This window comes from Pangasianodon hypophthalmus, chromosome 7, assembly GCF_027358585.1.
Source record: "Pangasianodon hypophthalmus isolate fPanHyp1 chromosome 7, fPanHyp1.pri, whole genome shotgun sequence".
Lineage (NCBI taxonomy): Eukaryota > Metazoa > Chordata > Actinopteri > Siluriformes > Pangasiidae > Pangasianodon > Pangasianodon hypophthalmus.
The window spans coordinates 26,202,975-26,229,518 of record NC_069716.1 but is presented as its reverse complement, the minus strand read 5'-3'; the positions used below and the strand labels follow the sequence as shown (position 1 = coordinate 26,229,518).

At 38.3% G+C, this 26,544-nt stretch overlaps 1 protein-coding gene across 3 annotated transcripts in view; it reads right to left on the bottom strand.

Moving 5' to 3' along the window:
• Positions 1-722: 722 nt before the first annotated feature.
• The window catches only part of far1 (fatty acyl CoA reductase 1), a 28,508-nt gene continuing 2,686 nt past the window's right edge, over positions 723-26,544 (bottom strand). The window contains exons 1-12 of one of the 3 annotated variants that reach the window (XM_053235397.1): positions 23,103-23,179; positions 17,860-18,080; positions 17,442-17,617; positions 15,512-15,691; positions 14,527-14,704; positions 14,366-14,410; positions 13,782-13,909; positions 13,355-13,422; positions 11,233-11,404; positions 7,726-7,855; positions 6,412-6,539; positions 723-4,256 (exon numbers count right to left, since the gene is read on the bottom strand). In XM_053235397.1, the coding sequence (XP_053091372.1) occupies positions 4,094-4,256; positions 6,412-6,539; positions 7,726-7,855; positions 11,233-11,404; positions 13,355-13,422; positions 13,782-13,909; positions 14,366-14,410; positions 14,527-14,704; positions 15,512-15,691; positions 17,442-17,617; positions 17,860-18,048 (1,557 nt within the window). In that variant the 5' untranslated portion in view covers positions 18,049-18,080; positions 23,103-23,179 and the 3' untranslated portion in view covers positions 723-4,093. Of the gene's footprint in view, positions 4,257-6,411; positions 6,540-7,725; positions 7,856-10,782; positions 10,955-11,232; positions 11,405-13,354; positions 13,423-13,781; positions 13,910-14,365; positions 14,411-14,526; positions 14,705-15,511; positions 15,692-17,441; positions 17,618-17,859; positions 18,081-23,102; positions 23,180-26,544 lie in introns of those variants that run through there. The other 2 variants (XM_026946496.3, XM_026946497.3) reach the window with 2 other exon arrangements.

Genomic DNA, 26,544 nt, shown 5'->3' with positions numbered 1-26,544 from the left:
CTTTCAGAGCTGCTGTTATAGAAAATTAATCAACACCTTCTGACCAATCAGAGTCCAGATTTCAGCAGCGCTCTGGTATACAGTGCAGTGATATTTACAAATCCCAATAACTGATTCATGCTAGTTCCTATAATAATATCATCTTTTAATAAACACTTAATCAATCTCCATTTTGTTTTATTCTCCTTTAGAGTTAAAAAAAACTGTAAGTATAAATTGTAAATAGTAAAACAAATAAAATGGCAGTTCATTGATCTACAGGGCGTCCAAAAAGTCAGGAATCAATGAGAATAAAACTATATACTATAATTAATTAATTATTATTTACAACACGTGCTCTACATGGTCACGCTTATGTTCTACGCACTTTCTCAGCTGCTGTATCATGTTTTTGTGGATTATGCTCTACATATTTGCTCAACATATTCCCAATAGTTCCAGACTTTTCACACACCCTGTATTACTGTGTTGCTTGAGTCTTTAACATTGTGTTATCACGGCCACTAGAGAGCAGCATCATTTAACCTGATAAACACACGGCACGTGGTAGGACACAAGGCTTGGATTAAATCCCAATAAAGCATGTGATGAACATGACTGATTAACTCATCAGTATCTATTCTCGTCATGGCGCTTTCAGTATCTCATACTGTACATTTACAAATCATGACTTTAACTCTATTAAAAGTACACAAGGTTTCCTGGACTGAACACACTGCAGGCAGATTTCAGGTCATTTATTCCGTTTTTGGTTTACAAACACAAGGCACCCATTGTATTTTTCCCCAATGACATCAACTGTGGCATGTAACAATTCTCAGAGAGAGAGAAAAAAAAAACTTCATACAGCCTGATTGAAGAATATCAGAAACATAATCGCTGGATAGCTTTGGAAAAAAAAAAAAGTCATCATGACGTCAAGTTCAGGGGAAACTGAACGGCATGGAGATAAGGCAAAACAGGACGATGACTGTGTGTTGGCTTCGTCAAGGCCTCGGGATCAGATGTGCTTCAGCAGCAGGAGGGAGAGCTGTGAGAAGATCACAGCTGTGAAACGCCCTTTGAAATGAGGACGCGACCCGAGCTACATTCAGCAGGAAGCGTACAAACAGAATCAGTGTAGAGGAAAATTCTGGCATTAATTATCCAAGAGGAATTTCACCCGAAATGGATTTGTTTGGATTCAAAACACAAGAGATGCATGTAGTCCAAGATAGGTGTAGATCATATTTCACACAGCTCTACACTCATTTAAGTCATTATAATGATTACGATCATTATAATCTTTAAATAATCATACACATTATCATCATTAAAGGAATGTTCGAACATTTTTTTTAATTCCTAATCTCTACCTAATGCATCAGCAGTGTATGTATAAAATAACCAGAGGAACATTGACACGTTTCTGAGCACAGAGAAAACAATAGAAACGTTCCTAATTTTCCTAACATCTCATTTTTTTTTTCATATCGTTTACACTTCCTTCAAGAGACTGGATTATTTTTCAGTTGTAAGAATTTGTCATTTCACGTTACCTACATAGCCGTGCTGGTTTGATCACGCACACATACCACAAAACATTCAGGAAAAAAGTATTTAAAGGAACCGGATTTTCTACATCGTCAGTTTTCGAAAGCTGGATACAACAATTTAAAGATTAGCTTCTTGAATCCGATTGGTCAGAACGTGTTGATTAATTTTCTCTAACAGCAGCTCGGAGAGTAGTTCAAATCACAGGTTTACATGAATGTGCTCATCCTAGTACGTTATTGTTTCTATAGTAACAGCTAATTCACACGCACTTCACTATTGTTTCTATAGAAACAGCTAATTCACAGCAGACGCTCCATATAATCTAAGTCTAACAATAAATATTTTTAAAAAAACGTGTTATTATTCAACAAAGAAAAACGTCAGTGGAAGGAGTCTCCAGTGTCAGTGCTTCGTAAGTTTCCGTAAGTTTTCCACAATGTTAAAATTTTCAGGAAAGCTACGTTTTTCTTAAAAGAGAGAAAAAAAAAGCGAGGCTGGTGAGGGAACACCTATTTACAGCTGCTATAACATAAGCGATAACAGGAACTAACTTCCACAACGTTAAACGTAGCTATAAATGGTTAAAAAGCATGACGTGTTGTTAGTCTTGATGAACTGGGTGGATTATTGGATCATAACACACAACCCTGTCGTGGATTATTTTCCTATAACAGCACATCTCTAAGTGTTTTATTTCTTATGCGCTTTAAACATTTATTGATGGAATACAGCTACGGTAGAGCTGTACCTTAGACGCCCATTACACTTTTTTTTTTTTTTTTCATTTTTTCTCAATAATGATGAAATTTTTGTCAGTGTTAATCACATATACAGTACTACAGATGCACTGGATAGAGCTGGGGACGAAAAAGCATGAATATTCCTTTAATTTAAAGTAGTAACATGCATTTTACTAAACACTCCTGGAATATTCACATCTTTATTGCTACCATGAAATTGGGGTGAAATACACTCTCTCCCTCCCTCTCTCTCTCTCTCTCTCTCTCTCACACAGTCTGAGGTGTTAAGGTTGTCCCTGGAGGTCAGTTTACTGAACGTTTATTATGAATGGTATAAAATGCTCCAGTAACACACACGTTTATTTCTCCGCGCTAATCTCCACGCTTGTTATTGCATGTCATTTTTTTTTGGGTCTGTTCTTGGTGTAAATGAAGCTTTGGTATTAGCTGCATAGGTGTCACTTCAAAAAAAAAAGTACCTGGATGTTGATAATAGCTTTTCTGAACTGTTTTTGAAAAGTAATGGCACCCTACAAATCTATCTCCAGGTGAAATTCCTCTTGAGCTCAGTGTAACTATTCCAGTGTTTTCCCAGATGCTGTTTTCAAAAACATTCCACAAGCAGCAGGAATATCAAGAGAGGCTTTACTTTGACACCATAGAAAGCACTTAAAGCTCACACTTACGCAATATTGTGAACGCGACATTACAGAGTCTGGGCCGGTGTGACCAACTTCCATTCAGAGAAATGTGAGCTGAGCAGCCGAGAAATGACAGAGTAACATGAAGCGGCTGAAAGCTGAGTACATTATACATTAGAGTTCCTGAAGTCTATTTCCGTCATAAACAAATAGCCCCTGACTCTAGAAATGCTTGGTAATGAAAGTGTCATTCTAAACAGTACACAAATTCTTTAGAAAACCTAGAAGTGCTTTTCATCCTCCAATAATTTTAACATTCAGGCACGATATACCAGCCAGACACATCTGGTTCGTGAACCGAGCCTCCGTAGCTGCTGCTGTGAAAAATCTTATGAAAATCACACTTCCTATTCACAGCGCTGAGGAAAACTCACGTGATTAAGTTCTTGACAAATGATTAGTAAATCTATGTATTTACATATATAAAAGATGAAACCTGAACTATAAGTTGTGTTTGGTGGAAAAAATAGAGAAAGCTTGTGCTGTGGTCAGGTAGAACTTCCTGTATCATTCTCAAGAAAAATAACTTCCTCAAGAAAAAAAAAAAAAAAAAAAAAAAAAAAAAAAAAAAAAAAAAATTGTGTGTCAATGCAAAATACCTGCAACGTTAGTGTACTAGTCCACCTGAAAAAGCAACAAGAGTTACTTGCACAACCTTGCGACTGTTAGCATAACAGCAATTTTCCAGAAACCTGCAACCTTTTTTAACTAAATCTTAGACAAAAATAAGTTATTAGGGAAGAAAAAAAGAATGCTGATGAACCAAGCGAGGTAATCTAAAGAACTGAACGAACACATCATAAAATAGGAAATAGGCACAGAGCAGTGAACTAGCCATCGCGTCCCTATTCTCCCGCCTTGTGCTCGATTCGGGAAGTTCGGGAAACGAGTCACGGACATCTGTAAACTGTGACGGAGAATCGTTTACAGTGCATGGACTGGTCTCGAACCCTGTCGCGCCACGCTTTCTACAAAGCAGTCGTTGATATCTGACCCTAACGGGGGCGCCCTGGAGGCCAGAGCTGGAGCTTATGCATAGCTACTGTAGAAAAGAGAGAGAAGACAAGAGAAGGAGAGAAGGAGAGAGGGAAAGAGGGTTGAGAAAGAGGACAAGGTTCAGTATCTCATGGTGCTGGACGCCCTGAAGTAGGACAGGAACTTGAAGCACAGGCTGACCACGAAGTACCAGATGTTGCGCGCCATCTGCGAACGTGCGATGAAGACACGCCAGATCAGGATCACCAGGACTGTGTTGAAGGTGTAGCGGATGTTTCGCAACCTGGAGATACGAAAACGTAACGAAAAACCATGCGTGACTAAAATTTACATGTTGTACAGGACTGAAATCACTGCTGATGAGAAAAAACAAAAAACTGAAACCACAAAATCCTCTTAGGGCATGTTTATATTTAAAATGTTTATATTTTAAGAAAAATCTCCTCCATTTTCTCCCTAAATTGGTCTAGGCCAATTCCAATGTGAAGTGCTGCGTCACATGGTAACACACTCAGAGGAAAGACTATCTGCCCTCTTCCACATACATGAGCCCACAGACACCTACGAATGGCTAGTGCTGCTATGATTGACATGGGAGACAGAGTATGCCCCTCCCACGCAGACAGCACAGCCAATCTTGCTCTCTTGAACTCCCGGACACGGATTGTTGTGGCATCATTGGGATTCAAGCTCGCGATCTCATGAATGCCTCCTTTTTTTTAAATACCCAAAGCACATGAATTTACAGGTCAGATTTCACCTTGATAAAGCAAATGCACCTCTTTCCAGTGTCCTTTCCCTTTCAGTGAATTTGATTCAGAAAAGCGCAGTTTTCAGGCGTCTAAACATGGCTCTGCATTATATTCTGCCTCCTACAGCTTCAGAAGCAGCTGCTGTACTGCAGATTCACCCATTATAGCACCAATCAATTAGAACGCCTATCAAATAACCCTAAGCCTGAAATATGTGATGTGATGGCGTCATTATGTAAAGTTAGTGTTCTCCCAGAGGCTACTTTATTTCAAAGTAAAGTAATACTAGCTGTACCTAACAGACTGCTGTAGCTTTTACAGTAATGTGTAATCCATAAAGTCTTGGCACCATTATATTCAGAAGTTGCTGATTAATAGAAACTTGGCTTGCACAATACACAGTCAATTCTTTTATATATGACAACAGAACAGAAACATTAAAATGCACGCATATATGTAAAAAAATACTTAAAGCTAAAACAGGCAATGGACTCCCTATGAGCTTTGACATGAAGTAGAAATGAGAGAAGTGGACGAGACATAAAATCTCATATCAAATAAATAAATGGCCATATTAATTAATAGAAATTTTGATCATTTGTTGACCTGCTACTGATCTTACCCTCTCAGGCTTGAGCAGTCAGGACACAATCTAATGTCTATCTATCTATCTATTTATTATTTTTAAATATAATGTATAATTATATACATAAGTTATTTCAACTTGCAATTATAAATGTGTATGATAGCCTTTGGTTAACACCTACCATATGGTTAAAATCAGATAACGTAATGTTATGCTAGCCAGTTTTACTTTCTATCTTTTTATTTTTTCATTTATCCATGTTTCATTTGATTCCTGCTCTTTTTAAAGCTTTATTTAAGTTACTCTCAGTCAACCGTCAACAACCTCAAATACAAAAGTGCTGGAAATTAGCGCTGGAAATTAGCACTGGAAATTAGCGCTGGAAATCGAATTGGAATCAGATTTCATAGTAATCACAATGTTTGGCTTCATCAAGAGCTCCTTAACATTTCTTTTCTCAGTCAGTTACTGTCTATATTGAGCATTTAAATGATCAAAAAATGATAAATTTTATTGTGACTAAAGTGACTGATTCCTGAAGAATTTTACATTTAAAGAATCTTAGACATATAATTTAGAAGCTACTAGAAATTACTGTCAGAAATCACAAGTTTGAATCCTGAGGATGTGGGAGTGGGAGGGGCATAGGCTGTGTACTCTGTCAATCACAGCCACACTAGCCAATTATAGGCGCCTGTGAGCTCAAATATGCGTAAGAGGGCAGACAGCGTTTTCCTCTGTGTGTGTTACCCTGTGTATAATGCAGCATGAGCAGCAGTTCATGAAGGTGGTTGGCTGGCTTCATGTGTCTTATAGGACGCACATGTCAGCCTTCACCCTCCCTGTTTGGTAGCTGTCGTATGATGGGAGAGAACTGACTGGTGAGTGGGAATTGGCAGATGACCAAATTGGAGGGGAAAAAAAAATGCTGTAAAAAAAACCCAAAAAAACCCAAAACTAGTTTTCTGTTTATTTTCAACGATAAAGTGTAATTAAAATATTTTGTTTCTGGTTGATATTGAGCAAAATAATCTTGATCATGATCATGTACACTGTAGTGGCTGCTAAAGGGTTAAAACTCGATTCAGACTCATGCTCACTTGTTGAGATGTTTGCGTGCAGCAGGCAGGCCTGATAACTCCTCGTTCAGCACATACTGCTTCGTGCCCATGCAGTAATTCTCCATATATTCGGCCCAGTGTAACTGTCTGACGTCAAAGTTAAACACCTGCACAAAAAATACGGGAAAAAAACAAACAACAGGTCAGACCAAATTACACTATTTCACGTGTCATTAACGGTGCATGTGATTTCATGTGAGAATAAAGTTATTTAATAAAAGGAGTGTGTGGTCTAAAAGTGATATTGCATAATAAAAATAGCTAACAATTTCCAACAGGTGATCGCAGGGATATAAAGCACTCTGTAGGCACCAACACACCATTATCACCCCGATGTTGCTTATTTTCCAAGAACAGCATGTCCCAAAGTGTTCACAAAACTAGTTTGTTCCTCTTATCACTTCTGTTATAGCAGCTAGAAACAGTCGTTCCCTCATCAGCCTGTTTTTTTCTCTCAAAGTTAATAAGACAAAAAAAAAATGCAGCTTTACTAAGAAACCGCAAAGCGCAGTCTTCCATCCTGAAAACACAGAGTTACAGCTTTACCTCTGCCTGTTACAAAGCACTGACACTGGAGACTCCTTCCCCAAAAGTTACATAAATGTCTCCTTACAGTAAACTTCACCCTTTCAACAATTACATGTTTATAAGACGTTTATAGAAAGGAGAACATACGAGGAAGAGCGTGTTAATATAAACCTGTGATTTGCATAACAGCCTGAACTACTGTCAGAGCTGCTGGTATAGAAAATCTAATTAAACAACATCTGACCAATCAGATTTGAGCATTCAACATTCAGGTTTTATCCAGCTTTATTCAAATAATAAGCATTTTAATTTAGTGCTTTATGACAGTCAAGTAAAATTTGAGTGTAATCTGAAACCCTTTATTTAAATAGATACAATACTGTAGCCCATAACCAGTCCAACAGACACACACACACACAGACACACACACACAGACACACACAGAGACACTTTTATTTATGGAATTTCAAGCATGTTGCCTCGGCTCTGCGTTTACAAAGACTTCATTCAGATCTCATTCACCACAGACATTCAGCCATACAATAACACACTGTATGAACACACACACACACACACACACACACACACACACACACACACACACACACACACACACAGAGGCTGCCATAATATGCCCCATGATGATTGAATCAAGCCTCTGGTCGATTCTGCAAATATATGCATATATGTTTGTATGAGTGTATATGTGTGTGTGTGTGTGTGTGTGTGTGTGCCCGTGTGTGTGTGTGTGTGTGTGTTGTGCACCTTCCTGTCCTCAGCTCCCAGCTGGTTCAGGAGCATTGTGACGTTGTCCGTGTTCCACACCCACGAGTGGCTGGTGAAGTACTCCAGCACCATCATGGCCTTGTGAAGGCGCGTGATTGTCTTCATCATCCTGCATCACCAGGGAAACAGCTTTAGAGGACAAGCAAAGGTTTTTTTTTTTTTTTTTCCCCCGCACAGTGCGTCTCCACAAAGACTGTCATTTCTGTTAACTGACCTACACCAAGTGCTATCAGTAAGGAGTGAATAACTGGTAGCAATGCGCATTTTGAAATGGCCTGGCTGAATGACATGTTGCATCACGGGCCGTGCTTCATACACACTTACAGACGAAATGAAATTTAAATTTCGCACCACAACCATTTCAAAGTGCTACATTCAAGCAATTGCAATAAGCTGAACATTCTCCACACCAAGTGGCTGATTTAATGAAACACAGGAATCACAGTGTAAAATCAGCCAAATTTCAGTTTTCAGACCATCGTACTGATTGAGCTGATAAGAACAGATGAGAAGACAGTGAGACAGGGTGTGAGTGGTCTTGCAAAGAACCTGGGTTTGGAAGACTACATAATTCAGTTAAACAAAAAAAAACAACAACAAAAAAACATATATTTCCTGGTATTACGGGTTTCCTGAATCGAAATATATTTCTCGTTTGAGTGTACCCGAGCAGATTTCTAGCATTTTATAGTCTTGTTATCCCCCTAAATATGAAATATACGTAGCTCCAACAACTTGATCAGCGTGTGACGTCCATTGTGTAAGGAAAATCACACTTAGTTAGCGAGATTTTAGGCATCTTTAGCCATGGCTCCTTACCCAACATGATCTTTTTAGGCAGAGGCCAAAGCAAGGGTTAAATATTAAATAAAAACATTTCCACATGATTTTGGTAAAATACATTTACAGTTTCTTAAAGACGGGGTCAAGCGATTGAAACGTACAGAAACGCCGAACTACTGTCAGTGCTGCTGACCAGCACCTTCTGACCAATCAGAATCGAGAACTCAACAGCACTGTGGTACAATGTACTTTCAATGCTACAGTAAATATTGTAAAGAGTAAACATTTGAGCTTATATTTATATAAGATTTGACTCAGATAGACTATCGTTACTTGCTAGATACATTATCTTCGTAGCTTCAACGCTTGGTTGAAAGACTACAATTGGAGCAATGGAAATTCTTTGAAGAAAGGTTGCATGTGTTTTATAATGCTTCTACACAAAATTCACTTGAAGTGATAATATTGCTACAGACGGAGTTACAACTTCTGCCCCCAGGTTCCCTCTAAGACGTACTAAAGACAATCATGCATGACAAACATCATTCATGAAACATGAACAAAGAGAAAAAGAGCCACACATTCTCTGTACAGCACAAAGAAAAAGTACCCTTTGAGCTCAGATCAGATGCTTTCCAGACCAAACAGTGTCCCAACTCAATTATAGCTGATCACACAATATTAACATAACATTTTATTTCAGATACCAAACATATGCCATACCTGGTAGAGAGAAGTATGGTGTGAGTTATCTCAAACGAGAGTTCTTAAAGTCCTCATAACTGAGGCGGTTCTGATGGTGAAGTTTTGTTACTAATGGTTCTCCGATCATCTTTGGCAGAAGCGTTTGGTATCTGGTACGTTTCCAACGTCGGCAAGCTCAAAGAGTAGACCGAAACATCATTCTCAGGTCAATCGTGAAGACTTCATGGCATGGCCCACCAAATAAATAAACAAACAAACTCGATCAACGTGCTTCCAGATTCAAAAACGTGAATGTCTAGTAGCATAAGGTCAAGGCAACTGGACAGATGTTATAATTTGATGTTGTACTGCTTGTTTGATAAGCGCTTTTCCACTCACACTTTGCTGGAGCCTAAGCAGAAACAGTGTGGAACTGAGAATCATTGACGACGATGATCGCCACTGACATTGGCAATCTGAATCGCTGACTCGCTGCATCCCTTTGTCAGTACACCTTGTATTAGATAGCAACATGTTCGAAACAAGTCAAGGTTTGTACTGTATCTGTTATCTTGGTCATAATCACGGTCTAAACAAATGTTAATGCTGCTTTGTTCAGATGTTATTGATTGAATGAAGTCTGCTTTCCAGAAATAAATAATTAAAATAATTTAACACTATATTTTACATTCACACATCTGTAATCCAGGTGGTGGAATGACTCTTTGCTAACCCTCAACTTGTACACTCTTCTCTTAGCTGTAGTTAAATTAGACCCTGAGCATGAGGATACTTTTAGATGGACACTGCCTAAGTGTCTGCCAAATGCTGCAAATGTAATGCTGCATTCTACTAAAGCTTGTATCTCAAACTTTCTGATCTGTTACTAACAAAAAAACAACAAAGAAAATACCCCATTGGAACAAATTCTAACTTATTTTCAGAGTCAAAGTTGACAATTCAGCATATGACATCATATCAGCATGGATATTCACACCATCAAGAGTAAATTAAGAGTAAATTAGCTGCCTAGTTTGCTGCTAGTTCGTAAGATCTGGTGCTCAAACAGAGCAAACAAAAACAAGCTTTGATGGAGGCGTCCGTGTTTGTCCCACATTTTGCAGATCCAATGTGTGGAGGTGGAAAATGACGTTAAGTCGGATGGTATGTAACGGTTTTGCTCAAACTGGTGAAAATGTAGGATGGTTGCTAAAAAGGTTTGCTGCTAAGGTTTCCCTAAACCAACACTGACTCCAGCATCATGAGTGGCTACAATGTATAGTTCTGAGTAAAACATCTTTAACATTACGCCACTTACCTTGACCTAATGCTACTACTTTGGTTCAACGAGACCGAACCAAAAACCTTCATGATTAAAAAAAAAAAAAAAAACTTTCTCAGTGTCAACCATTAACAGCCCTCCAATGCCTTGTAGTTAAGCAGACAGAAAACCCGGACGTTCATAGATTCTCAGCGGCTGGTAAAACCATGCCACACACACCATGCAAGAAGCCACTGGGAGGAAAGGAGGTGGGGTAGGTCCAAGGGGCATGGCTTTGAGGACCTTACCTAGGCTTCTGCCCTGTGAGCCACAGATAGGCGTCGTAGAGCAGCGCGGGAATGGTGTGGCTCACCGTCGTCCAGTACTGATTGGTAAACGGGTTGGAACGCAGGTTAACATTGGGCCGCCTGAACGCCTGCTCTAAAGGATTCGTCTTGAACGTCATGTTTATACAGTATTCTGCAGGGAGGTATACACACGCATAGACACACAGAAACAGGACAACGTTTTAAACGGGACCACGAGCGGAAGGACGGGACAGACAGAGAGAACGAGAGCGCGAGAGACAGAGGGAGGAGGGAAGGAGAGTGAATGAAAGAGAGTGCAGAACCCAGCAGGTACCATCTGGCTTATGCATTCTCCCCAGTTCTGCAGTAAGCAACGTCAAGACATGTCACGTGGGGTTAGACTGAGCACGAGAGGAGGAGGGATCGGGATGGACGGATGAAGCGATTTACCTGGGCTCCCGTCCTGTTATCCTGAGGAAGAGATCATAGAGGAATGCTGGCGCCTTGTGGCTCACAGCAATCCAGTACTGATTGATTAGATGATTGGATGTGAGATTTACATTGGGCCGCCTGAAAGCTTGCTCGAGGGGGTTCCTCTTGAAAGTGGATATAACATGGTATTCTAAGAGACAAAAGTGGGGATTCAGTTGGGTAAACTCTGCACAGCAGTAAATGATCCTTAAAAGATAAAATAATATAACTTGCCGTTTTTGGTAGGGACTGACCGATATATCAGTTCAACCGACAGTGCTCAGTGCTCGCAGAACGGAAGTGCTCTCATGCACGACAGTTTCTCTGCAAGCTTGCTTCAATACTCCATCCCCGTGAATACATTTGAACATATTATAAATATTTATATCGGTCAGGCCATAGATTATAGTTGGGTTTTAAAAACATGTGCATGGATGGAGAACAGATGTATTGTGTTGCCACATTTTATATGGAAAAAAACCAAAAACTTTTCCATTATTATAGCAAACTAACAGATTTTACTGGGTGAAAATTCCTTCTTTTGCCATTTGTCACTGTTTTTGTTGGATCATTTTGCTCAAAATCAGGCAAAATAAAACTAATTAAGTGTTACACCACAAACCTGAAACTAAAATACCACAGCGGGAAAGGAATTAAAAAATAACAGACTGCTTTATATTTAAGGAATGTGTTTCATCACAGAGTTAAAAAAGCTCCATTTAGTGCCGTATTTAGGGTAAAGTGAAAGACTTGGCTCGAATGCTACAGCCTGTTCAGACTGGGATGGCTGGGATGTGTTCACTACTGAAGTGAAATCACACAACATTAGCCTTATTTGAGTTATTCTTGATGGGGCATTTGTATCATTAGCCTGTGTTTTGCCAAGCAGGCTAGAGGATATCAAGGGGTGTTTGATAAGTTATGCCTTTTTAAAATATGAAACTTGGCAAAGAGCAAGACGATCAATACTTCTGGTCGCTCTTGGTGTGTGTAATTTCACAGATCTGTGTCTATTTAATCTTCTTAAGTATTTTAGCTCCCATGCTAACATAAGCCAGGTGTTTTTGGTGGGTTTATCAGTACTTTATGAATGTAAAACTGTTACACTGGGTGAGAGTAGCGACACTGAGGCTTTGCTCACTTTTCATGAGTGTCTTTTCATTTGCTGATCTAATGGTATGTGTTTAGTATTTCAAACTACATCAGGCAAGTTAAACAATCTAAAAAAACTATGAAGCTATTATTTTCACAATACTTCTGTAAATCTGAGGAGATTTGTAGCAATCATCATAGTATCCTAGCATCTCATCCAGTTACCTAACCCTCTCCACCTTGTATAGAATGCAAGCTTGCATGTAGTTGAAGTTGTTTATAAATGACCTTGGCTCCTCAGGGACACACTTCAGCTCTCTCAGCTCTGAAATCCAGAATACATATCCCTCCGTAAACTGATGCAGAGCAAGAGAAGTGCAACTAACAGGCAGAACACTCACTCATTGCAATTTCACCTTGTCACAAATGCCCCGTTTTCTTACTGTCAGTGGTAGTTACTACTGCACTTCATGATTCATCCAAAATTGAGTGGCCAAGCAAAGAACTGCAAGTAACTGCAAGAAATCATAAATCAGAGTGGGCCTCAAGCATTTTTCTCCACCAAACAGGCTCAGTTGGTGTAAATGGGCTACCAGGTTAACCATTTCCTGTCTTTTTAAAGATAATAAGACAACAATATAAGGTTTTGTTTTTGGCATCCATATCAGATTAACAAATGTTAACAAATTTCTGGACTTTTGTGGAACCAAGTGCATGAGCACTACCAAGGGTTCTAAGTAAAATACACAGAATGGTATCAAGAAGCGAAGCTGGGGCTGATTTCTTTCTAGTCCACACTGTAGATTCAGGTGTCCTACCGGCGACAGTCGTGTCAGCTGATTACACAGAGTGACATACTTCCTAGATTTGATCTCCAATTGGGCTGATATTTTTATAAACACCTCATGAGCAGTGACTGAGGAGTGAAATACAGTCACGAGTGTAACGAACGCAAGGAATCATGTCTACTAGCATGGAAATGTGCGAAAACCAAAAGAAAGGTTCATACCGACTTCACCCCAGTGAAAGGGATTGATTGCGCCGGTCGTGCAGTTGTACACCAACAAACTTTTTGGCCTGCAAACAAAAAGAAAGAAACTTTGCCAAACAGGGAAGAATCCATTGCATAGTTAGTAGTAATGTCTGAATGAATATCGATCTTTGAATATTACTCATATTTCTACAATACTAACATATTTAAAAGCAAAAAAAAAAAAAAAAACATCACAATGCATAAGATCCCATGTCCTACATTAGTCGGCTAGCGTAAGTCTGTTGAAATGTATTTCTGTTTCTAAGCGCTGTCTAGTGGATTATACTGAATACAGATATGGATATTTGGAGCATTAAAGAGATGCCATTGTGAAATACCTCGGCTGCACATGTAGAGTTTGTTTGACCTCTGTATGATTTATGTGAGCTGTTGTCACACTGACCTGGTGTGTTTCTGCGAGCCTGAGTACCAAGCAGCAGCTAGAGTTGTGTTTATGACCACATCGACTGGCACGAGGTCAGCCACAGCGCTGTTAGAGGCTCTCATGGTGCGTAGGATGCCTTTCCCTGCCTGCATAAACACAACAGTTTCACCACAACAGCTACAATCTCTCACACCCACACACTCTGACAACAGGAAGTGTAATCAAATCACTGTAGACACTTTTATACAATTTTACAATAATAATGATGATGATGGTTATGGTGATGATGATAGAAGAACCCCAAGTGGTGGCAGTGATGATGATGATGATGGTAATGGTGATGACGATGATGGTGAGGATGGTTATGATGACAATGATAATTGTGATGATGAAGATGATGGTGATAATTATGATGATGATGACAATGATGATAGTTATGAAGATGACGGTGATGATGATGGTAATGATGGCGACGACACTGATAGTGATGATGATAGTAATGGTAATGATGGTGATGATAGTGACGATAATGATGACGATGAGGATAGTGATAATGATGATGATGATGACGACGACGAAGATAGTGATGATGATACACTTACAGCAATGAATATTCCACTCGGTCCATTGAAATTATCTATCCAGCCCTGGTGTGGAAAACAATTAGTGGATCAACACATAATGTTACAGTAGTGATGTGACAGTATTACACTAGTGATGAAAATGTTTGCTAGTAGATTACAGTAGTGTGAGAGATATTTACGGGAAAGGGCTCTTTCCAGCTGGCTCCTACTATAGAAGGGCGGACGATGGCCACGTTGAGGTTCCCACACTCCTGCTGCACCAGGTACTCGGCCAGGGCTTTGGTGTAAGTATATGTGTTGGGTCGCTCACCGAGCAGCTTAGGGGTCATCAGACTGACCAGCTTATCGTCCATCCACCTGCACATAAGCGCAATTAGGCTTCAGATAAAGTCTAATAATGTCTCATACTAATGTATGTTACATTTTAAGTAAACTTCAGTATGAATAAAAAAGAAATAAATAAATAATTGTTTAATGTTCCACTAGATGTCAGTTTTCATTATAATTTTCACACTCCAAAAAGTTAAAATGCCTTTGTAGGCTATTTGTCAAACATTTTAAATGTTCAACATACGGCCATGTAAGGAATAAAACACTTATTATGGTTGGGGTGTTACGTTATAGGAAAATAATCAACAGTGGTGTGGCGTGATGTGGCCTGACACAAAACTGAGCTGTTACTGTTACCACCACAAAGTTGTTTTTTCTTTTTTCTTTTAATAACATAACATTCCAAAGTGCTTTATTCCTGTTATACCACAGCAATTTGCTAATGCTAACAAGTTTTTATTTATTAAAGAATGATCCTTGCACATTTTATCCATTTACAGTTACATTTAGTGTTGTAGAATATTCTCAAAACATGTTAATTCCTGTTATCATTTGCATTTTTACAGCTATAAATGGTCCATTTCTCACCAGCCTCTCTTAACTCTTAAAGTAAATAAATAACTTAGCTTGTCAAGTTACTGAGAAAAAATAAACCCCTCTGGCCTGAACCTTTTACTGTGTTGGAAAACTGCAGCTGGAACTACAGTCAGAGCTGCTGTTAAAGAAAATCAATTAACATTTTCCCACCAATCAGAATCAAGAATTCAACATTTCTGTGGTATAAATCAGCTTAATCAAGGTTTTAGAGACGGCATTCTCATTTAAAATACTTACTCCAGTGTGTCGATGAGCTTCCTGTAGTCTACAGGTGGCGGGTAGACGACCTCCTCGATAAGCTCTCGGTCACAGTTAGCGTATGCTGTGGAGATGTGAATAAACACCTCTAAGTGCTTCATCCCGTGGGCCAGACTCAGCATCTTCTGTGTGGCCAGCACGTTCAGCTGCATGGCATCTCTGATCGACAAACACATACGGTGTGAATGCAAAACCTGGGTACTAATCACATCCTGATCCAACATGTCAAACAAACTCTGGGGCATTAACATCATTTGCTAGTATGCAAACCACTTATTAAGTCAGTTAAGCTCTTCTAAAACTCGTCTTCATGAACCTACAGCTGTTCCATATCTATCTTCTGTTCCAGCCCTAAACACACCTCAGGCAGTATTCTTCAGCACCCGAGGACCTGCTCAGGTATGTTAGAAACAGGAACAGTGCAAAAGAAGCCTGTCTGAGGGTCTGTAACATGTTGAAAAGATTGAGTATCTGAGTATGTTAGAATCCAAAACTCTACATAACAAAACAATGGTCAAAGCCTGCTCTGGATACCACATACCACATACACTACAAGTGGTAACAACACAAAAGCTGCCAGTGCAGGATGATCAGGTGGTTAGAAATAAAGAACTAGAACCAGAAGTTTTGATACCACCACCATCATATCCACACCGTTTTGGCTCCCAGAGGAATTTTGCATTGATTATAAAATACTTCTAAAGACCTAAAAGCACGACTGATCTTGCACCACAGTAGCAAACTTTTGGTCTTTTATGATCCGTTACGGCTGCTTCAACCAAAAAGTGCAGGCTCTTTATTAGTACCTAGAATAATGAGTTAGGTAGGGATTTTTCTTTTACAACATTTCCCAATTGTGGAACAGCTTTCCAAATAGTGTGACTCAGACACAGTCTCAATCCTTAAATCTAGCCTGAAAACCTAGTTGTTTATTCAAGCCTTTGGTTAATAGTCTTTAGGTAAATGTATAGATCTGGGGGGGATTCGTGGGCGTAGAAAAAATTTCTTAACAACTAACAAAATATTAAATCTAAGATATGTAAGTGTCAATATTTTAATGCTGCACTATAACTAGACAACAAATTTGTTAGTTTTGAGACGTTTATTTGTATGCGACTTTAACTATAACTGCATGCAGCTGTTTAGCTCTTCCTAATTTTATTAATATCTAGTTAGCTTGTACTAGCTATATGGTAGGATTGTTGTTATTACAATGTGTGCACATCACATGAGATGTTTATTTTTCCTCCAGCCAGCACTTTTAGAAGAAAAAAAACATGAAAACATGTAGTATGAAAGCTGCACTTCTAAATATCACGAATACCGTGCGATGTGAAATTCATTGCTTCCAGAAATTCAAAATTCCTTTTTCCACATTCTTGCTATTCATCTTCTTTAAATTACTTTTTTTTTTATACCTGAAGAAATTGGACCAACTAAGTAAATTATAAAACATTGTAGATGGGTAAAAACTGGAATAACTGTGAGCGTGGTTAGAATTTTAACAAGAGTGGACACATGCAAATTCACTGATAAAAACATTATTTAAACATTACTTAAAACATTTATTTATATTATTTAAACATTACTTAATTTTATTTATATTACAGTGTTTATATTCAGGTTGTTTTTTACTTGTAAAAGTTACAAGATAATGGATGACTTGTCTTTGCAATCTGGGACAAAAATGTGGTTTTTGAGACTGTCAAAAAAAATTTTACTTCCATCTCTTATTCATGCTTACACCTGTCAGCATATCAGCATGGGAATCCCCAAACATGGAGTTTATAAAAAATAAAATAAAAACATAATTATTCGATCAGTAATAACTGCACTAAAGATACTATTTCAGGTCTTTAAAATTATACTTGCAGTAGTGAACATGAGGCTTAATGAAAATGATGCTTACTTAAGAGGCTCGTTGAAGCGGATAGTGGCAGCGCAGTGGAAGACGACGTTGATGCTCTCCTTCAGTGTGTCCTGGTCCTTTTTGCTGAGGTCTAACTCCGGCTGCGTCAGGTCACTGTTCACTGCCACAATCTTCTCCGCAAAATCCGGCTGCTCTTCTCTTAATCTGTCAAACAGCTGAGGCAGAGAAACAAAGGAGTAATAATTACAGAGATAATAGTAGCTGTGCTATTGAACATGTTCTCTGAATATATTAAACATATTTAAGAAAAAAAAAATTTAACCACAATACAGAAGACTTAATGAGAGTTTAAGCAATAAGCCATGTTAATTACACAATTCCCAGTTGGACTTTCCAGAAGCAACGCTCAGGCACACACTCAGGAACCTGACTCGAGCGACCGAGGTCCTGAACTCACCCTGCAGTTGATCATGTCTGCGATGCGGGCGCTCGGAGATTGACCCGCTTTGGGCCGCACGAGCACGTAGGCCGCCCTGATGCCGGGGCACGAGCGCAGCAGCTTCTCCAGCAGCACTTTGCCCATGAAGCCCGTGGCGCCAGTGATGAGCACATTCTTCCCCGTGTAGTACTCCGGAATGGTGACCATCCTGAGCGTGCTGAGCCTCCACAGTTACAAACCTGTGTCACAGTCACACACACACACAAAAAAGTCAACACACTCATCCTCACCATATTTAACCACCCTGAAAATCAAATGAATGCATCCCTTAGTCTGTTTAATTACATTCCATTAGCTATCAGCTGCTATGGTGAGAAACAGGATTAGCCAATCAGAATTCTTGGTTCTAATTGAAAGCCGCTAGCCAGTTAGCTACACTCTGAGGTCACAAGGTATCACTTCCTCTTATTACTAGCATGCTTTTAAAATCATTTTCAACAGAACCATTATAAAGGTATTTTATTTCCTATGTCTACTAATGTTTTACTAATATGGCAGGATCATTGGACGGCAGATTGTGCCTTAAATAATTAAATTACAAATTTAATTATTTAAATAATTTTTTTGGGGGGTCTGTCATGCACCCAAAATACATAAGCGTTAGAGCTGGTTGATATGATACATCACAATAAGATACAATATCAATATTGTGATAAATTATTTTAGAATACGCTTTTCTGAAATATCATAGATTTTGAGATTTTTAAAAAAAAATAATTTAGCTTACAACATGACTGGAATTTGTTGTCAAAAATTTCTTGTTAAAAAAAATGTAAAATATTTTTTAAAAATATTAGTTCATAAATATAATAAATAAAATTAAATTAGTTTTGTAGACAGGATCATCAAACAGGTTTTTTAATGCAATATTTTCGTATTGCTTACAGTTTTTGAGCAAAACTATATATCGTGTATTGTAAAAATGTCTTTGAGAATTGTGATCTTGATATTTTTGTCATATTTCCCCCCACTAATTGCTAAGAAAAACTAAGACAAAAAACTACAAGAAAAAAAACTAAGTTCCAAACAAGGATGATGAATATATAATATTATAATATGATAATATTATAATATGAATGCAAAAAGTGGTCTGTATGTGTAATATATTTTCACAAACACCAGGTCACATCATTCGTACGTTGTAGGATTAGCCATGGTAGCTGGATCTGGAGTGAGGAGTGAAGTTCCTACAAAGAGTTTTGGTCATATAGGACCTCTCATGGCAGTGTAACACTAGCGACAGTCCAATAACGAATGCGTTAATCCAGTTCTACAGGAATGAACAGTATGCGTCAAGCTTGAATGTAATTTCACTTCACTCAGACCTCTAAATAACAGTTATCAGCCTCCTGCATGCTTGGCAAGTGAAGTGAGACCCTCCTGCCCAGCGGCACTTCAAAAAAACCAGTATGAAGAGTTTGCATAAGGAACTGTGTGTGCTCAGACCATGTTTCTAACCAAGGTTACATTCGGGCTGTGCTTTGGACTCATGCTGCATGTGTGGAACTTTCTATGGGAAAAACCACTTATACTGAAAAGGAACTCTATAAAAAATAAAGCCCAGTTGCAAGAAAATTGCATAAACCAGTCAGTTAGTTATTAATTTGAGGAATTTAATGGCTTTGGAACACTATATGGTCAAAAGTTTGTGGACACCTGACCATCACACCCATATGTGGGCCTTCCCTAAACTGTTGCCACAAAGTTTGAAGCACACAATTGTATAGAATGTCTTTGTATGCTGTAGCTTTACAATTTCCAGTACCTGTCACTGGAACTAAGGAGTCTAGTCCAAATTCGTTTCAGCATGACATTCCCCCTGTGCACAAAGCGAGCTCCATGAAGACATGGTGTGTGAAGGTTGGAGTGGAAGAACTCGAGTGTCCTGCACAGAGCCCTGACCTCAACCCCACTGAGCACCTTTGGGATGAACTGGAACACCGACTGAACCCCAGACCTCCTCACCAACATCAGCGCCTGACCTCACTAATGCTCTTGTAGCTGAATGAACACAAATCCCCACAGCCTCGCTCCAACATCTAGTGGAAAGCCTTCCCAGAAGAGTGGAGGTTATAATAACAGCAAAGGGGGACTAAATTTGGAATGGGATGTTCAACAAGCACATGAATGTAATGGTCAGGTGTCCCAATACTTTTGCCCATACAGTGTATCTCCTAATCACTGGCAGTGAACCCATACAGTCATTTTTTTAAAAAAGGATTTTCAAAATCCACCTTAATTTATTTTGTTATGAAATTGTGAGTTCAGTTTTAAGAGATTGTTGCACCAATGCTTTAGTATCTGTCCATCTCTCTCTCCTCTTCAACAAACAGATCAGTTTCCAAAACTTCAGCTTTCAACACCATCCTTCTCATCATCTTGGTGCAGAGTCTCTACTCATACTTCAGACACTGACTTTTGTGATGAAGTTGCAGGTAAAGTTTCCTTCTGATGACTCTTCCATGCAGATTATATTAGTGCCAGCAATGCTGCAGAGTAGGACGGTGCACCACCACTCTTGTGCCAGCTAGACAATCCTGCAGGTTTCTTGCTTTGCCTTGCTGGCCAGCACACCTGCAGTTCTACCTGAAACTTTTCTTCCAGATCTTGCCTCAACTCCCATAGTTCCCCTTAATCTGCCATAACTCTGCTATAACTCACATAGCACAGAAATTAGCACCAGAATCACTAAACTCATCAGAAGCATTTTATTATTAAAACATTTACTGGGTTTTAGGGTAGAATTTTTCTTTAAACAACTCACTCCCACTAGACAAACCACAAGTTACTGTGACTCACCTGTTCAAACTCCAATCACAGAGTAAACAGAAAATAAATATACACAAGCTACAATACAATTCAGTGATCACTGGAGCTCTGGGACATACCTAGAAATTCTCGTCCCTCTGAAAGAATTCTCATTAATTTCAAACATTTTTAAATATACTTTACATATATTAAAGATTATCTATGTAATATGTAATGTGGCTGCATAATTTCTAATGTATTGATCAATATTACGGTAGTGACCTTCGCACCATGCTGCATAATGCAAAGGCTTTTAATCAATCATATGCATTATTGTGTGTGTTGTGATCATCATGCAGGGGTTTTTGGTGCATAAACCTTTTATATAAACTGATTATATATTTCAAAATCACTAGGCATACACCAATGCTGCATCTTCACATCACGATGTTGTCCCATTTCATTGAGAATCATTCATCCCAAGCCATGAGATTCTTCAGAGATTATTTTACAGTTTAACCCTTTCATGCATCATGTCCATGCTTATGAAGAGTCAAAGGCTGTTTTTAGAAACATTTAAGGTGGAAATCACCTCCAACTCACTTGAGATTGTAATTTAAATCAGAATCCTGATTTTTGTTTCTATATATCTTTACAAACTATTGTCTATTTTAGTTATATAGGGCTTTCAAACAATGGACATTGTCACAAAGCAGCTTTAGAGAAACCCGAATATAAATTCGAAATTTATACATTTATCCCTAATGAGCAAGCCAGAGGCGACGATGGCAAGGAAAAACTCCCTGAGAAGACACGAGGAAGAAACCAAACTCCCAAATTAAATAAAAAATATACAATTAATGCCTTAGCTTTTTTTTTTTTTTTTTTTAAATTTAGGTGTCTTTTTTTTAAAATACATTTTTACCTCTGAAATCAGCTGTATATCATACAAAAGTCCTAAATAATTCCAAAATGATATTATCCAAATCTATTCTGGTCATTTTTAGCCCTGAAAGTTATAAAAACATTAGAATATTTGTTTTAATTTCAGACTTGATTTAAAAAAAAAAAAAAAAAAAAAAAAAAAAAAAAAAAAAAAAAAAAATTATTTCAAGTTTTCTATATAATATTGCATAATTTTTTACTCATGGTATTCCTACAAACCATTTACTTTTTAATATAAGTGATATTTGTAAAAGTAAAAAAATAAAAATTCATATGACACAAATTTAAGTAATAAAAAATGAATAACAAATGTAAAGAGATTGGATATGTTTTAACATAAATTTATCAACGAAACAGTTAAAAAATAAATAAATAAAAAAATCTCGCAGGACCACGAGCTAAAAACACTATAATCTTATCTCTCCTAGTGTCACTTAAGACTTATTTAGGTCAACCACAATCAATCATGTGCACGCGCACACACACACACACACGCACACACACACACACACACACACACACATACAAACCATATGAGTCTGTTAGGAATTCCTAAAGCGTCTGTGTTGCCTCTAACACTACATTAAGCAAGCTTATACATTTTAACCCGGAATGTAAACGCCGGGATTCAGACTATGACACCTGTAGAACACTTTTAAAAAGAAAAGACCAAACTTCAGACTCCTTCCAGGCGCAGGCTGCACATGAAGCATTGTGGGTAAAACCAATTCTGCAGGCCGGCTGGAAATGTGCTGCTTTAGCAGCTTGTTTTTAGTTGACACAGCAGTAAGAGTGTGTTTACTGCATAACACCGGCGTTGGTTCCTGCGTCAGGGTGGACCCCAGAGCCCATGCGGCGTGAGGGCGCATGCAGGGGCACGAGGGTGAGCGCGTGGCGCTTCTGTTTCACACCTCTGCATTGACATTCAACACACCCAATCTTAAAATAGCATAGCTATTTAGCGTTCTATCCAGGACGAGGCTGCGTTTGTGTTTCTGTCTCCACCAATCCGAATGCAGGTCGTCATTTTGCACAGAAAAGATGTTCGAACAATTTCGGTTCACGGATCCTGAGTAAATCTGCTTTTGTGTGATAAATCGGATACAGAATTATCATGATGCGAGAATTTAATATTGGAACGTGCCTGACTGCAGATAGTGGCGTTTTTCCATTACTTTTTAAACACTGACTCACACGGCATTCGTTCTTTGTTATAAAAATACAGCATGCCTGCTGCTCAATCTGCACGTTAATGTGTAATAAGTCACATCAATCATTAACTCAGGTGAAATTTCAACTGGGGACAAACCCAAAATATCATATTAACCTTGTATAACTTAATTCTTCATGTGACTAATTAAGAACACATGGTACACTACGGACCATGCTGTTATAGGAAAATAATCCACGCCAGAGTTACTCTAAGGGCAGAGTAAGATGGAGGTTAAAAAATTAAAATGTGCTACTGAAATGTAAACTTTTTTTTTTAATTATGTGGTGTAAGCTACCTTTCACTGTCACTGCAGTCCTGATCGTTTCTCGGGCTGATGTACCTTGTATAATGACGCTACCTCAACTCTGTAAGTGGCGCGCACACACACACACACACACACACACACACACACACACACATCACTCTCTTATCATTACGTCCCTTTGCTTGCTCCAGTCTGAAATCCTGTGCTGAAGTAAATGCTGTTTATAAACATTAAAAAAGCTGAACACACTTGGAAAAAATGCTTAATGTTTCCATATACAAGAGCTTAAAAAAAAAAGAAAAAAGGCTTGTGTTGCTCTGAATGACGAACGAGAGAATAAAGCCATGTTTCCCCTCACACTGACCAGCGCATCTGGCAACATAATGACTGAGACATTATCATGATTCGAAGGCGTGATCTCCCATTTTGATGCGTGATTTGCTCTGATGTATTTCCAGGAGGTCAGAGACACTGCGTGATAGAGTGCTTGACTCATTTACGAACGCGTTTGAGATAAGCCGCCGACTCTAAACAAACCTGACACGAGATTAGTGAAATGGCTCAATATGAAGAACAGCAAACAGTTTAATGAGTGTTTTTACAGCTGTGAGGATTTCTCACTGCCTCCTTCACCCACACCTGTCCACTCTAAAGAGGACTAGGGCCGGGTCATACAATGATACAATAGAGATATCATGATAAATGATGTCACAATCTGCTTTTCTGAGATATTGTGATTCATGAGCACATCTTTTCACACTGCTACTCATGCTGTATCATAGGGTTACACACACAAACAAAGAGCTATCTGCCCTCTTCCACATACATGAACCTACAGAAGCCTGTGATTGGCTAGTGTCTCTGTGACTGACAGAGGAGAAAGAGTATGCCCCTCCCACCCAGAGAGCATGGCTTTTTAAATAATTACTAACTGACTGGAAGCAGGTGACTTGATGTTAAAATTTTGTACTTTGTAAATTGTAACATGTTAAAATTTTAAAATGTTAATATTTTTCAATATGTTTAAAATGTTAATATTTTTCAGTGTTATATATCAAAACTTTTTTTTAATAAATAAACACATTTTTTAAAATAAATATTCTATATATATTTTGAGTGTTAAAAATTTAGCTGATTTTTATAAATAAAAATGTATTTTTTTTTTATAAATAAAAATGTAATTTTTTTTAAACAAAAAAAAACAACACTTATTTTCATTTATTTTTGTAGACATCGAAAATTCTCCAGAATCAAAATGGATAAACTCCAACCACTTTTTCTCAACCAAGTGACGGTTGGAAAAGGGAACAGTATGTGTGAAAACGTGAAAACACTCAGTGTGTGAAAACACTCAGCAAAAGAAAAAGTACCTGCAAACCATGTTTATGTCTAACGAGCTGCTACTGTAGAGCAAGACACGCCCCCAGGGGCGGGACCTAACCGTTCTAAAGAGCATTTATCTGGACAGACACAAGACTTATACAGGATGAGTCATCAAAAAAAACTGTAATAATTCTCCAGAATGTGAAGAACTATAAAATTTTAAAAAATAATATCTTAAAAACAAAAAAGATATATATATTTTTAAATAGATATACTGTGGTACTGGTGTCCAGAACACTAAGGGAGCAGTGTTGATTTCAGGGCTTAGTAGTTTTATAAAAGCAGAACCAGAACCTGAGATACTTCTGATAAGTCAGTGTTCTCCTGATGCTCAATACCGCACTGTCTCAGCCCCAAAGCCCAGAAGCTTCTCTTCTACTTCCTGTCTCTTATTTTAAGTCACTCTGAGATGATTTCATTTCCTCCTCAATCTAATTTAAAAAGTAGATAATACAAGAAGGAAAGCTGGTCTGAAAGCCCTTTTATGAGGTTTTAGATCTAAAATCGGTGCTTTCCAGGCCACTATAGTCTGGACGCATCCATGTTCGTCTTTTGCTAGCATCAAGCTAGCCAGCTAACTGTGATGAGTGATGTATATTTACCTCATCGAAACAGTGAACTGTAGAGTCAGTGTTATAGATTTAACATGTCTGCATGTTGACTGCTCTAAAGAAAAAAACTTGTGTGTGTGTATACAGTATAACTCATTACTGTGTTTACTGTTGATGCTGTGAGCAGCCATGTTGATTTGATGTCACTTGCTGAACTCGGGGTTGAGGAGACCGTCCTGAGTTTACGAGCACAAATTCAGCAATTTTTTTTTTAGATTTCTTGTCAACCCTGATTTGTGTCAAGCAGCTGATTAAATGTTAAACATTTGTACTTAATCTTTCAAAGTGTAAAAAAAAAATTGTACAGATTTGCCCCTCCATTTCAGTGTTAATTTAAATAATATAAATTTGAAAGAAAAAAAAAAAAAACATTGTCAGTATTAAGTATTGTAGAAATGTCTCCAAGTACCATGATATGATCATTCTGTCATATCGCTCATCACTAATCAAAATTATCCCTAATTTATCAGAGACATTTTCAACAAACTATATGGATTTTAAAGACCTTTACGACTTTACAATATGACATAACAAAGCAAACAAAAATAAGAATTAATTTATACTTTAATATTATTTCCTTTTTATTTTAAATGCAAACCATTAATCTGAAAGCCAAATTCTACATGACATTACTACTTCTTTTACGTTACTGTGCAGGTTTTTTCCTCTGAACGCCTATGAGTGGAACAATATTATGTAATATTTATGTATATTAATAATTTCCTGTAATTCGAACAGTCTAAGAAAAATGTTTAAAAAAGTTGTCTCATCTTTGAGATGTATTTACAATAAAAGAATCTGAAAGAGACTTGAATAAACATGGATAAGGAACAATGGATAAGGAATGAAAACTCCTTAGAGATTTCATCACATCAAGGTCAACACTGGCACAGAAGTCTTACTCGTAATAAAATAAAATCTTGTAGGATGATTTTACGGAAGGAGTCGAGCCCATGTTGCGCAGCGTGATTCTCATCTAAAAAGCCACTCGGCGTTTCTGAGAGCGAGCGGGCCGAGCGTTCATCTCTCTGCAGCCACGCCGGCATTAAACACACGCTTTAATCAGGACAAACCTCTGGAGTCTCCTCTCTGACAGATCCTCGCTGTACACGAGGTAATGTACCTCATGCAGGACAGATCTGGGACTCCTCCGACACACACCGGTACGGCGGACGCAAATCGGCCCCGGAAATTCACGTCCAGACGTGTGAATAATGAATGCTCCGTACGCTCACGCTGCCCTGAGAGGAGGCTCTTGGGAATCGAGTCTGACGGCGGTGATGATAAACGGACACTGTACTCTAGAGAGATGGTTTATAGGACAGAGGATGAGATTAGAAATAAAATGACTTTAATAAATTTGAAGAAGGGCTGAATCAAGGTCTGATGAGAGGAGTGGGACACAGGGATGGGCGATTTGATAAAAAATATTATATCATGATTCTCAAAGATATTTGTACGATGTGTATCACGATATA